The sequence below is a fragment of the Pan troglodytes genome, chromosome 5 (assembly GCF_028858775.2).
Source record: "Pan troglodytes isolate AG18354 chromosome 5, NHGRI_mPanTro3-v2.0_pri, whole genome shotgun sequence".
NCBI lineage: Eukaryota > Metazoa > Chordata > Mammalia > Primates > Hominidae > Pan > Pan troglodytes.
This window is the reverse complement of record NC_072403.2, coordinates 38,626,776-38,641,249: the sequence shown is the minus strand read 5'-3', so window position 1 is coordinate 38,641,249 and position 14,474 is coordinate 38,626,776. Positions and strand designations below refer to the sequence as shown.

The window sequence follows — 14,474 nt, the reverse complement described above, 5'->3', positions numbered from 1 at the left end:
GGGGTACCTGTTCACAGCCATCTCATTCCTTGTCTGAGCTCCCTTTGTCATTGACGTCGTAACCTGTTCATTCCTGATGACACCCTCTTCCCGGTTATGAGGGACGTCACTACACACTGTGACCCCTTTGATGTGGGCTCAGCCCTGAAGATGGTCTACATGTCAGTCTCTGGGTTTGTCATTAAGGCAGACAAGCTTTTCCAACCCTCAGCCCGCGGGCTGCATGCAGCCTATGACCGTATTTAATGCAGTCCAACACAGATTCTAGAACATTCAGTTCAACATTGTCACACTGAACACATCCTGGTTATGAGAGGATCAAAGTCTTTTTCCCTTTCTTCCACTGACAGTTTCAAAGAAACAATTATTTTTTGCACCCAGATTTCATTGGGTAGTATAATCTTTAATTGATAATTAAAGTAACAAGTACATTTTTTATAAATAAGTTTGCTAACAAGAAGAATTGAGTCTTAGTCAGCATATAACTTGGAGGAAAGTGTGTGGGTGTTCTAGAGAACAACCTGCCAGTTGTGAGCATTTGTCCTTACCTTAGGAAATATCAGTATATCTTTCAGAGACAATGGTGCTCATCAATATGCCATAAGGTTCTTTACATCTCCCAGTCTTTTCTGCTGTTAGGTTGGGATCATTTGACTAATACTAGCCAATGGAACTTGCAAGTAGATGCACAATGAGACGTTGGAAACTCCATATAACCTGAGTCACTGGAGAAACTGTGGAATTAAGTCTCTTTATTGAGTGACATCACTGAGATTTGTTTTTTACTGTGGGCTAAGATCTTACTGCACATTAACTTTACCCTTCTCAATAATCATGGAATGTTTAACTTCAGAGGAGAGTTCATAAGTTAATAGGGTGAATCAATTGAGTTAATAGAAATTGAGATGATTGAGATGATATTTTTAAACAAAAAAGTTTTTGAAAATAAAGAACAGAAAACTTTATTTGAACAAAAAAAGTTAAGAATGTTACATTTCAAAAAATTTAAATTATTTTTAATTTACAAATAATTATGAGTACTTATAAGGTACAATTGACATTTCGATATATGTATACACTATGAAATGATTAAATCAAGCTAATTAACATATCCATCACTTCACATACTGATTTTTTTATGTGGTGTGAATATTTAAAATCTGTCTTAGCAATTTTCAAATATACAATACAGCTGGCCCTGTATTTGTGGGTTTTGCATCCTCTGATTCAGTCAACCATGGATTGAAAATATTTGGAAAAAATGATAAAATACAACAATACAACATACAAATAATTCAACTTAAAAGACAATACAGTATAACAACTATTTACATAGCATTTACATTGCGTTAAGTATTATAAGTAATCTAAAGATGATTTAAAGTATATGGGAAAACATACTTAGGTGATGTACAAAAACTAAGCCATTTTTAATAAGAGACTTGAGCATTCTTATATTTTGGTATCCAGGAAGGGTCCTAGAACCAATCCCTCATGGATGCCAAGGGACAACTGTATGATATTATTAACTAGTCACCATGCTGCGCAATTGATCTTCAGTACTTATTCCTCCTCTCTAACTGAAACTTGTACCTTTTGACCAACATCTCATTCCTTTTTCTCCCTCTCCCCACACCTCACCCACTCCATGACTTTGACTTTTTAAGATTCTGCATATAAGTTAGGTCATGTCATATTTGTCTTTCTGTGCCTGGCTTATTTCACTTAGCATAATGTCCAATGGGTTCATCCATGCTATAAATGACAAGATTTCCTTCTTTTATAAGGCTGAATAGTATTCCATTGTGTATATGCACCACATTTTTTTTATCCATTCATCTGCTGATGGATAGTTAGGTTGATTCCATCTCTTGGCCATTGTGAATAGTGCTGCAATAAACACGGGAGTGCAGATATCTCTTTGATACAGATTTCATTTTCTTTGCATTTGTACCCAGAAGTGGAACTGCTGGATCATGTGGTAGTTTTATTTTTAATTTTTAAATAGATGCTGAATTTTATCTGTTTGTTTTCTTCCACATGAATGTATATGTACTCCCAGGAACTAGAACAGTGTTTCTGTCGTCAGTGCTGTTCCACTGTACCTAAACTCCTCCCTTTGAGACTGAACGATTTATTCTGTCATTGCTGGGAATGTTGCTGGCTGACTGCCCTCAGCTGTCAGTCATGCCCCGGAATTGCCTTAGGTGATAAAAGCTGCCTCATCGGATTTTGACCAACTTCCCAGGAGGAACTCACCTATAATGATTGGTCAGTATAGGAGTATAAAAGCCTGCTGTAATTTGGGCCAACTCTGAGGGGCTCTTGCAGCTTCTGAATAGCTTAGGCCAAAGAATAACAGTCCATTTTTTTTTGTAACTGAAATAATAGTCCAATTTCTAAAACCTTGCTCTAATTCATGAGTCATTTTACATACTTTTTCCAGTTGTGATTGTAATAAATATATTGATCTTTGTGACTTCTGTAAGTATGGGCAATGTCTCTTCCCCTCCTTCTTGGAAGATGAAGTTATTGGCATTGTTACCCTCCCTTTCCCCTCTCCTTTACACTTCCAGTTGCCAAAATGAAGTATCTACATCTTCTTTTTTTCCCCAATATTGTCAAAGCTGAAAATATTGACATTCTGTTGTAGCAATAAGATTCCTTGGGCTTTGCTCACAGCTTAATTCTAAATTTGAAAAAAAAAGTTTATCGCTTTCTAAATATCACTTATGTAGTCAGGTATTCTTTGCTTGCCAAGAAACTGCTGTAGTAGGATCCCTTTTCAGTGAGATCCTGGGTTAAACCCAGTTTCCTGGATTCCTTACCTTTCTATATCCTGATTAACAATCTCAATTGGTCATATCCTTAGTCAATTTCTAGTATAAAACTGCATGGTAGGTAAATTTTATGTCCTTTCACATTCACAGGTATTTTTATTCTTTCTCCATGCCTGACTGTGACTTTGAAAAGGTCTACATTTATTAATAAAAAATAATTTTCCTTTAGAACTTCAAGGACTTTCTCATTATCTTAATAATAGAAGTATTTTGTTTGTTGTCAGTTTGTTTCATTTTGGTTTCCGCCACTGGAATATTTTATGACTTTTCTATAACACCTGAAGTTCTGAAATTTTGAAAATGAGATATTTAGAAGTGAGTCTGTTAATTTTGCTAAATACCTGACAAGACTATTCCATGGAAGAATTAAATCCTTTATATCTGGAAAATTTTCCCTTATTATTTGTTCTGATCATTTTCTCCCTTCATCTTCCCTGTTGGTCTCTCTAGCTTTGTCACTTGATGTTGGACTTCCTTGGTCTGTTCTCCATCTTATTTTTTCTACCATATATTACATTTTTTTTGCCTTTTAAATTACTGTGAGATTTTCTTGATTTAATTTTCCAATCTTTCTATTAAATTTTCCAATTGTTTTTAGCATTCTATTATTACTTTTACAGATCAAGAATTCTAATTAGAATGACTTTAAACTTGTTTGCTGTTACATGAACTTTCTCTATTAAATCTGTGATAATTTTCATGTTATTTTATTCTCATCTTCTCTTTCATATTGTAAGGGTTTCTCAAACATTTGCTCTGCCCTCTTTGACCTTGTCCTTTACCTACTGTATACCATCTTATTTCATCTCAAGATACATTTCTTCAAGCCACTTCTAAACTCCCCCAAATTATACCTGGTTCCTGTGCAACACTCTCTCATTTTACCTCATTCTTTTTCTTTATAAATGTTTCAGACCTTGTAACTATGTTTGTGGAATTATGTAATATATGTATTTTCCTCCCACTGGAGTGTAAGTTCTATGAAGATAATGAATGTAATTATTTTCACATTATTTTAATAACATTCAACAAACTATGAGTACTTATTATAGCACTGGTACTCAATGACCATTTTTGCATTTTTGATGAATTAGTGAATATATAAACAAGTCTGGGGGCTTAGTCCAGCCAATAATAAAGCAAGCATTACTTTGCTTTCCTTTGTTATTATTAGTTCCTGCATACACATTCTTTACAGTTGCATTCCTGAGAGGTTCTTACAGTCTTGGGCAGGCCTTGGACAGGGTTTCCTAAATATGATAAAAATGAGAAAAACTGAAAAACTAACATAACTTCAAACAGAATGCTTGTCTGCCTATGTTTATGGGACTTTCCTGAATACATCAAAAAAAAAAAAACCTTTGTATTACAGAAAATTTCAACTGTGTGCAATAGTAGAGAGAAGAATTTCATGTATCAACAGCCTCGCTTTAACAATAATCAATTCATGAGCAATTTTGTAAACCCACCCAGTTATCATACAGCCACATACTGGATTATTTTGAAGATATTTTTAGGTATCATATTTCATTTATACATTTTTATGGTGAAAATCTAAAATACAATGGCTTTTTAGAAACATAACAGCAATGCCACTAACACATTTAAAACGAGATAAATAATTCCTTAATACACTCAGTGTCAATTTTTCTGATTGCCTCATATAAATTTTTAACAGATGTTTTGTTTGAATATGAATCTAGACAAAGCTCAGCATTTGGTTACTATATTTCTTCAGTCTTTTTCAAGTGTATAGCTTCTCTTTTCTCTATTTTTAACTTCTTTTGCAAATTGTTTGCTGGAGAAATCTTTTTATTTAATCTAGTAGAACTTCTCATATTCTGAATTTTGTTGGTTACATCCTTGTGGTGTCATTCATCATGGGATTTTGACTTGTACTCCAGAAAATAACAATAACACAAATTTGTTAACTTCTATAAACTGCTTACTATGGGCCAGTCTGTGTGTGAAGTGCTTTATTTGTAATGTTTAATTCTTCATATCTCTAGTTTGTATGTGGTAAGTACAAACCTGAAATATTTTACATGATTTTTACATTTTGTAATTTTTATTTATTCATTCATTTATTTATTTATTTTTAGAGACAGGGTCTCGCTGTGTTGCCCAGACTGGAGCGAGTGCAGTGGTGCAGTCGATCCTAGCTCACTACAGCCTCGAACTCCTGGGCTCAAGCAGCAATCCTTCTGCCTCAGCCTCCCTGCTAGCTGGGACTACAGACTGGTCTCCATCTCCTGGGCTTTAAGGGACCCTCACCTTGTGCTGAGATTACAGGCATGAATCATTGTGACTGGAAATTTTGTAAAATTTAAACAATGTGATATTACCTATTAATGAAGTCATACTTTATGTATGTAATCTGAAATAATTCAGATAACAATTAATTTTTAAGAATCATTTAATTTAAAATCATGCAGCCTGATTTATAACTGTTTATAATAATATAATAATATAATAATGATGATTTCACTTTGAACTTTTAGCTGATAAAAAGATATATTTGCTCTATTTTATAAAACTAATTTTAGCTATGCTATTTTAACATTATATAAATACTTTTTGAATACATTCTTTCAGTAAAATCCAACTACCATTACATTTGCTTTCCTCAGTATTTCTTGGGGAAGGATTCTAAATAGGGGAGCATTTGTGTATTTCTGTATGACTCTGGTTATAATGCCATTCAATGTAAGCCTTACACACACGCACACACAGACGCACACACACACACAAATGCACACACCTCCAGAATGCTGGGTTCTTGGCTCATGAATCATTGAAATTTATATAAAATGTATTTTAAATCCTATTGCAGAAAAGTTCTTAGCACGTTCATGCATTTTCATGTGACCATTTTTATACTACAGTTTTAATTTTATATATTTGGGATCATTATTGTTGACCTTTTCTTTTCTTTTTTTTTAATAGAGTTTATTTTAGAGAAGTTTTCGGTTCCCAGAAAAATTGTAGAGTACAGATAGATGTATCCCATATGCTCTCTGTTCCCACACATGCATAGCCTCCCCCACTAGTAACATCCTCCACGACAGAGGTACATTTGCTACAACTTATGAACTTACACTGACACATCATTATCACCCAAAGTCAATAGTTTATATTAAGGCTCATTCTTGGTGTTGTACATTCTATGGATTTGGGCAAGTGCATAATGATATTTATTCACCATTGTGGTATCAAATAGAGTAGTTTCATTGCCCTAAAAATCCTCCGTGTTCTGTGATGGACATTTTCATGATCACCACTGGTTCAGATTCCCTGCACTCACTAATTCCCAGTCTGCATTTATAATTATTTTCTCCCAGAGTCTCCCTACCTCCTCCCCAAAGTAAATATGGATAAACTGCTCTTGCATATAATTCACCTTGACTTAAAATTTATGGGCCATAAGGAGGGAATATACCCCTTAGAGAGTTAAAAACCAAAGTCAAATATTACAACTTCTTGTCCTAAGAGTTCTCTTAGCAACCCAATCTCAGCCTCTCAAGAAAGAAAAAAATCCTCCAGTTAACATATGAAAAGAAACTCACTTTTACGTCTACACTTGAATCTCCTAAATCACTAAAGGGCTAAGGAAAACAAATGTACTTTTCATATAATATGATCCATTCTTTTTAATAAATCCATTATAAACATAACTGCAGTGTTTTCTTATGTATTTATATAGTACGTGTAAGGCACTGTCTATATACCAAGATTATTCAAATTCTGTCAATAACTCTGCAAGGAAAATATTATCACTCCCACATTGTGGATGAGAAAAATAAGGTTCAGAAATGTCAATCAGATACTTTACCCAGTAAAGTTTAAAATATTAGCTTCAAAATACTGAGTCATGTATTTGGATTTAGGTTTCTTTGTACAAAACTATGCTGTATCGATTATTATGTTAATGTTTTGTCTTTTTTTGTTCTCCTATTACATTTTAAACTCACTGATGCAGATAGCATGGACAGAAATATCCTGGCAGATTTCATAGCTGTTTAGAGCCCTCAGGTCCCTGTGTACCCATTTCCTCTGAGAGATTTTCTATTAGGAGACCATGAATCCAGTGTAGGACACAGCACCCACTACTGCTGCTACATTGTCTCAACTGTCTTGTTCTTCCTAGGATTTCTCTCTCATAGGCTCATGCTTTCCTTAGCCAGGAAGGGTGAGGAGCAGGGGGCTGGGACCCCTAAACAGGTCAGTAGCTTCTACTTCTATCCGTTTTCCATTGTCACTAACCCTAAGTAAGGAACAAGCATTTGTTCCTTTTCAGATACCCACTTATATTATTGCCTTATTTTAATATTTTTCTTTTTTTTAAAATGTATTTATATGCATTTATTTATTTTTGAGATGGAGTTTCATTCTGTTGCCCAGGCTGGAGTGCAGTGGCACAATCTCATTGCAACCTCCACCTCCCAGGTTCAAGCGATTCTCCTGCTTCAGCCTCCTGAGTAGCTGGGATTACAGGTGCCCACCACCATGCCCAGCTAATTTTTCTATTTTTAGTAGAGACAGGGTGTAACCATGTTGGCCAGGCTGGTCTCGAAGTCCTGACCACAAGTGATCTGCCCACTTTGGCCTCCCAAAGTGTTGGGATTATAGGCGTGAGCCACCGTGCCTGGCCTTATTTCAATGTTTTTCTAACTGGCTTCCATTTCTTTTCCTGCCTAGAGAATTTTTATCTCCTCAAGGTGAGAAGGGGAGAGGAAAGCTTCTACTGTTGTCATGCTTCACAAATTTAAAGTTTTGAGAATGCAGTTTGACTTTTGGTAACAAAATTTTTTACTTTTGATAACTTTTGAGATTCAAAATTCTTTTATCCTATTTCTCTGTCATTCCTTTTAAGAGCCATATTGAGATTAGTACAGACTTTTTTTTTTTTTTGTATTTCTGCTATAACCATTCTGAGCCAACGGCAGAGGGTTAGTTGGTACCTGAATTGAGGGGTGGGTGGCAGTGGCCAAGGGTAGGAACAAAAGGAAGAAAGAAATATTAACACCAGTTAAGAAATCAACAAATTATCAGGATACACTGTACGTGGTTGCTGCTGTGTTACTGGACATGAAATATGATCTGGGGAATGATATGAAATTGGCCTAAAACATAAGAGTCGCCCATTCTAAGTTATGCTCTCAGTCAGCCCTGAGATGAAAGATGGGAAAAATTCAATAGAGGCGTCATAAAAGGGAATTTATTGCTTCCATGGAGATTTTAGATAAAGGTCATTGAGGAATTAGGTAGCTGAGTGGCTTACCCAGGCATCCCTTAGTAGGTAACATTTGAGAAAATAAAAAAATTCAGGAAAGGAGGTCAGGGAAAGAACTGAAAGGCATTTGTGAGCTCTGAGGGAATATAGCACCTTAAGTCCCAGAGAAGAGGTGAGAGAAGAAACATTTGGAGGAGAAAAGGGATATGATAAATCAGGCCAGAGAATAGTGCTAGGTCATTTAGCAAGTCCATTCTTCTTCTCCTGTAGATGGTGATGCACCTGCAACAGGACAGACATGAGATCGATGGGTCTGAGGGGCCTCCTGTGTGAACATCATGCCACTTCCCAATTCGCCTACAACTTTCAACCACATTCATGTCCACAACCCCCTCCCACTTTCCTCCCTCTTATACTGAGGTTTGAGCTCTAACAAATCTCAATCTTACCTTCCTTTTTAGGATGGGATTCACAAGAGCCCTTGGTGTCTGGAAGCACCAACTGAATGCAGGCCTTGGATGATGAAGACAGTGCCCACCACAATGCCCATGAGGCCCGCAGACAACCCCAGGGCGCAGACCAAAGTCCCTGTGAGCTCTGACATAGGGGCTGGAATCTCAGGCTCTGTGAAAGTGGAGCTGTTGAGGTCAGAATGTGCAGTGTGCTCGTGTGCATGTGTGTGGGATGGGATGGGGTGGAGGGCTGGCTCTGCAAGACTCAAGGCCCCAGGCTTAGGGAGAAGAGTGAAGTCTATTATTAGAAACCCATGAAGTGGTGGAACTCATCCTTACCCCAGTGTTTCAGAAGAGGCTCGTCCAGGCCCCAGTGTTCCACCTTGCAGTCATAAATCTCATCAGCAGAAGGGAGGAAGGTGAGGTAACTGATCTTGAAGAAGGAATGATCACTCTTGGAGAGGAAGCTGGTCTCAGAAACACCTTCTGTGACTGAGTGCCCATTGCTCAGCCATGTGATGTTGACCACAGGAGGAAAGATGTTGTCCACAAGACAGATGAGGGTGTTGGGCTGATCCAGCGTCACAGGAAACTTGGAAAACACTGTGACCTCAGGAACCTCTGTGGTGAGGAAACAGCACTGATGTGAAGTGTGAATAGCTCTGCCATGAGCTTCTGCATTACATCCTGGAAGAGCCCTCCTACCAGCATTTCACCACCTGATAGTCAAAGAGGTCTTATTTACCTTCTGCTTGGGAGCAACGACACATTGCCTCTGCTTTATTCCTGTGCCCTTCTCTCTGTGGGCATGTTTAATAAAGTAGGAGGTTGATGAGACCTCTCCTAGAAGGATTTAATTAATACATAATGGAAAGACCCTTGTATTACATGGGAATATGTGATTTTAGAGATGGGAGATGATAAAATTTCAGCAATTACCATGAGAAGATCTGGAAATCTCTTGAGAAGAAGGGGGTAAAACTTGGTATGAAGGATTAGTTTCAGTAAAGAGAGGCGGAATGGTGGACACATACCATTGGTGGCAGCGGTAGAGTTGGACTGTTTAATCATGAATTCCAAGGTGTGTTTTCCCACAGCCATATTTCTCAGTGCACTCTGCGGGTCAAAACTTATAAATTTGCTAAACATAGGCAACTGCCAGACAGTCTCTTTCGTCTCCAGGTCCACGTAGAACTCCTCGTCTCCATCAAATTCATGGGTGTACTGGCCAGAGGGACCGTGAGACTGGTAGAAGTTCACACCATAGGAGGCAACATGGTCAGCTGATGAGTGAAGGTGACAAGCAGGAGGGTGGAACACAGGGAGAAAGAACCTTAATACAGAAAGTGATTGAAGAAACTCACTTTCAAATATTATGGGCTTCATCTTTGGCACAGTCCCTGAACAATATTCCTAACACCTGCTTCCTCCTTGCCTAACGTTGGTAGTCATCAGGTTAGAACTGATTCTGTCTTTCTCACTATAACATATGCTCCACAAAGGCAGAACATCACACGTCTGTTATTTCCCGAGTGCCCACCTAGTGCCTGGCACATCATAAGCTTATGATGAATATTGCAATAAACAAAAGAAGGAATGAATGAGTTATCATAGGATTTAGTTTTCTTACTCAGAGATTCAGTTTATTTCCCTCTGCTTCCTAAGTTTTCTCTCTCAGTTAATAACAAGTTGATTATACTTCGTTTCCTGTCAGGACTAGATCAGAACAGGACACTTTCTACACAGAGTTTCCTTTTTTTTTTTTAAACCAAAGAAAAGCATGTAGGAACGTATTAAAAGAATTTCTTTTAACAATTACAGGGTACAAGAAAGACTATTACAAGAATAGCAACATTATACATTTATAACAAATAAACAATTCTTCTAAGGTCTCTGTTTTGTTAATAGTAGTGGTCCTTAGAGGAGAGCACCTGATCTCTTCTGAAATGAAAAGTGGAAGCTCGACTGGTTTTTTAATTTCTGTCATTGCCCCCACTTTTTTTTTTTCCTCTGAAGGAGGTTACTAAATGTCTATAGTGTTCTGATTCAACAATTACATTCACTTGAGGACTCAGGTAAATTAAACCCTTTTTCCTCTAATGGGCAGCGAGCTTATCCGAGGATGCCAGGGCAGAGCAGCAGCCATGAAGTATAGCCAAATGAGCCGAAGTGGACATTTTTGTCAAGACATGTGTGAGCCCTTTACCATTTGATCTTTCCTTCCTTCCTTCCTCATTTACTGAGCATCCAAAAGTGTCAGACAGAGCAGGGGTTGCTTAAAACAGCATCAAGGAATGAACTGAATAGTGGGAGAATCAGGTCGGTAAGGGAGCAAATACAATGTACTTTGGGGAGTTCTGTGAGGAGGATATCGACAGCCTTACAGTCCGACATTCTTCACAACTATTATCTGCCAATCAAACCAAACTACATTTCCTTTCATGTCTTTGCAAGGGTCTGTTTTTTCTCCCTGAAGGAAGTTATCTTTTAGGATTTCCTGGAGAAATCCTAAAATTCATCCTTGAGGTTTCTACTTAGTTAACAACTTTACAGCTAAGTCCTCTCAACATGTTTTTGCCCGCGTTGTGACCTCCAGCGCCTCAATGGAATCTCAATGTCTGGCTCTCCAAGTTTGTCTGTTCCTCCTCCAGCTCACCCTCTTCCCTACCCAGCATGACTGCCCTGGTTGGTTACTTAACAGGCCACCAACAAAGACTCCTTATCCTTACAGTAAACTTTGACTCCTTGTTCAAACATGAATACATGTGGAATACATGCAATCCTTCTTTTCATCTGGTACTTGTCCTGGGCGCTGAGTGTTGCTGGAGGACATCACTCTACTGGCCCAGCTGGAACCAAGTCATTTTTATAGTTTCAGCCTCTGCTGGGCCACTGTCCTGCTCAGCGGGGCCTTCTGCTTTCCTGTGCCCCATACTGTTTCCATCACTGGTTTGTGCACCCTCTGCAAGGCAGACAGCATGATTTTTTATCTTTGAATTCCCAAAAGTTAGCTTATTGTGTGCTCAAACATGTGTATTGAATGACAATTGCAATTTTTGACAATTACATAGATTTTGGGGAAGACTGACAGGCACCCAGGTAGCAGAATCACGCAAAGCCCAGCCAGGATCAGGGATGCCCAGGGCTGAATTCTGACTTGTGAGCCCCGAGCACTGTTGCTTTTGTGGGCGCCTTCCTCCATAAAAATACGGAAAATTACAGCTTCTGATTGTATTGGTATAAAGACAAATACAATCCAGGCTAAATTAAAAGTTAAGGCCGGGCGTGGTGGATCACGCCTGTAATCCCAGCACTTTGGGAGGTTGAGACGGGCGGATCATGAGGTCAGGAGATCGAGACCATCCTGGCCAACACGGTGAAACCCCGTCTCTACTAAAAGTACAAAAAATTAGCCGTGCGCGGTGGCGGGCGCCTGTAGTCCCAGCTACTCGGGAGGCTGAGGCAGGAGAATGGCGTGAACCCGGGAGGCGGAGCTTGCAGTGAGCTGAGATCGTGCCACTGCACTCCAGCCTGGGCGACAGAGCGAGACTCCGTCAAAAAAAAAAAAAAAGTTAAAACATTTTCATAGACTGTAAAACTTCATTTTTCTTCTAATTTTAAAAGGAGTTAAAACGTTCTCTTGTAGCTTTACAGTTTGGAGGGTCCCCTTCACTGCCCACACTGTTCCTAATGGATAAGTCGAGCCTGACCGGGGCACTCTGGTGTGAGGTTGAAGAAAGGAAATTTGAAACAAAAAAGCCAAGTGCTCTGGAGAAGCAGGTGAAACTTCCACTGCCAAACAAGATCAGAATGGGAGCAGCCACGGTGAATAAGGTTGTGGAAGTTTAGAGTAGCTTCCAGTTCACTTCCCCTTTTAACTATTTGACTTTCCAGCTTTTGTTTTACAAACCCACTGCCCGTGTCTGTAAAGGAGCAGGGAGTCAGACATGGATCCTGAAAGGGAAGAGGGAGAAAGGAATGCATGAAGAGAGGTGGGAAGAGATGGACGACAAAGGCAGAGGGGACTAAGGGACCAAGTAATTAATCTGTGCCTGCCCATTTTTCTCTTTATAAGACTTCATTAGATAAGGTGAAGAACAAGTAATTTGGGTTGACAATTTGAGAATAAAATAATTTAATTTACCAAGCATTCTATCATGAAGTTCTCAGTTTTAAAATATATTCCTTACTTTGCTAAAGAAAAAATACGAAGTTATACCTGTAATAGGAATAAGTTAAAAAAAGTTGACATTCATGTTTTTACTATTCATAAAGCATATCTACACGCCCATTTTATTTGATCATAAGCGAGGTGACACATATGAGGTAGCGGAGAGTAAGTACCACATTTACCACGTGGTAAAATGATTGTTGAAGGCATTCAGCCTGCTGGGCTCTTTCACCTACTCCCCACCTGTGCCAATTCCCATGTGGAAGTGTAAGTCTGAGAGAAAGAAAAGAACCTCTTTCTTTATATCTATAGAGTGTACATACTTCATGGAACTATCTACCCCAACGTATGCTATAGGAGGCATATGAAAAGCTTCAAAAGTTGTTCAGAGAAATTTGGGAGTAACAGTTCAGAACTTTTTAATAACAAAAAAATACTCCATTCATGGAAACATCCCTAGTCTTTGAGGCAATCGTGATGGAATGCCACACAGACCTCCAGGCTATAGTCTCTGGATATAATATAAACAGAACAACGTCCTTGGTAAACTCCAATAGCACAGGTAGCAAAGAGAGTCGGTTGGAGCTCTGGTTTCCTAAAGGAGGAACTGCCATAATTTTAAAATTTCTTAATATTGAAAAGACCCTTGGGAAATTTCTACTATTTCTTAGCAAATTGCACTCTTTCTTTTCCTTCAATTTACTGTTTTTCAGCTCCAGAGAACATTCCTCACTCATGCACTCACCCACAATGTCTTCACCTCCACAGGGGCTCATCACGGCAGTCAGGGCGAGGGCCCCCAGCAGCAGAGCTTTGTTTAGGATCATCTTCTTCCCAAGGCAGCCTTAGTAGTTGCTGCTCTGAGCTGTAGAGCAATTGTGAAGACCTTGAGACAAGCAAATCTGAAGACACCCAAACCAAACCCTGCTAGGTCAGGTTTTGGCCAATCACAAAAATCCCCTATGGTGACATCTTGTTTGCCAGTTGCAGAGTTTATATTAAGAGCTCTGGAAGAAGACAGGGACATCCTCTGGTTCTGACACATCCTCCACACAGCATGGTCTTGAGGAAATTTTCTATAAATAAAGGGAAGATACTAAATCTGAATCTTCTGTCATGTGTGCATGTCTGCTAGTGTCAAGAGGGGCGGGAATTTCTGAGCAGCTGCTTGGATAGGTAAGGTCATCAATAATATGGCATCCTTCAGGGTTTTCTGGGTTACATTCTCCAGGAATTCTTCCCTGAAGTGATTTTCCTCCCTGGCAGTCCCCATCCCCTCCCCTTTCTCTGGCTTCTGTATGTGGGTTAGCTGTTTTTCTTTTTGCTTCCATAGTGTATATGGTATTCCCCAAATTTTGACTTGACCCCACCTTCCTAGGGATCTCTGCTGGTGGTAGCCAAGCAATACCTTTGCCTTTTCTACTTGTATAAATCCAGTTGGGTAAGTTCTCAAAAGCTCCAGGTGTTTTTGACCAGGGCAATTAAAGGGGTTAGACTGTCATGTGGTGCTGCCTACAGTAACCGATCTTTTACACAGCTTTTTCTTTTGCTTCTAGTAATCTTTATGCTCTGTGTTTCGGTGCTGCTTGAATATATTTAAAGGAAATTTAGGGACATTGATTACATTAAAAAAGCTTTGGCTGGCTCAATTACTCTAATAATTTATTTTATTTTATTTTATTTTATTTTATTTTATTTTATTTTATTTATTTATTTTAAGACGGAGTCTCGCTCTTTGGCCCAGGCCGGACTGCAGTGGTGCTATCTCAGCTCACTGC

At 38.7% G+C, this 14,474-nt stretch overlaps 1 protein-coding gene across 1 annotated transcript; it reads right to left on the bottom strand.

Moving 5' to 3' along the window:
- Positions 1 to 7,740: 7,740 nt before the first annotated feature.
- Positions 7,741 to 13,527, bottom strand: PATR-DQA2 (major histocompatibility complex, class II, DQ alpha 2). The gene is made up of 5 exons (XM_054685683.2): positions 13,442 to 13,527; positions 9,560 to 9,808; positions 8,865 to 9,146; positions 8,523 to 8,697; positions 7,741 to 8,355 (listed from the first exon to the last, which is right to left on the bottom strand). The coding sequence occupies exons 1-4, from the start codon at positions 13,521 to 13,523 to the stop codon at positions 8,543 to 8,545; spliced, it is 768 nt and encodes a 255-aa protein (XP_054541658.1). The 5' UTR covers positions 13,524 to 13,527; the 3' UTR covers positions 7,741 to 8,355; positions 8,523 to 8,542.
- Between the last annotated feature and the right edge of the window lie 947 nt (positions 13,528 to 14,474).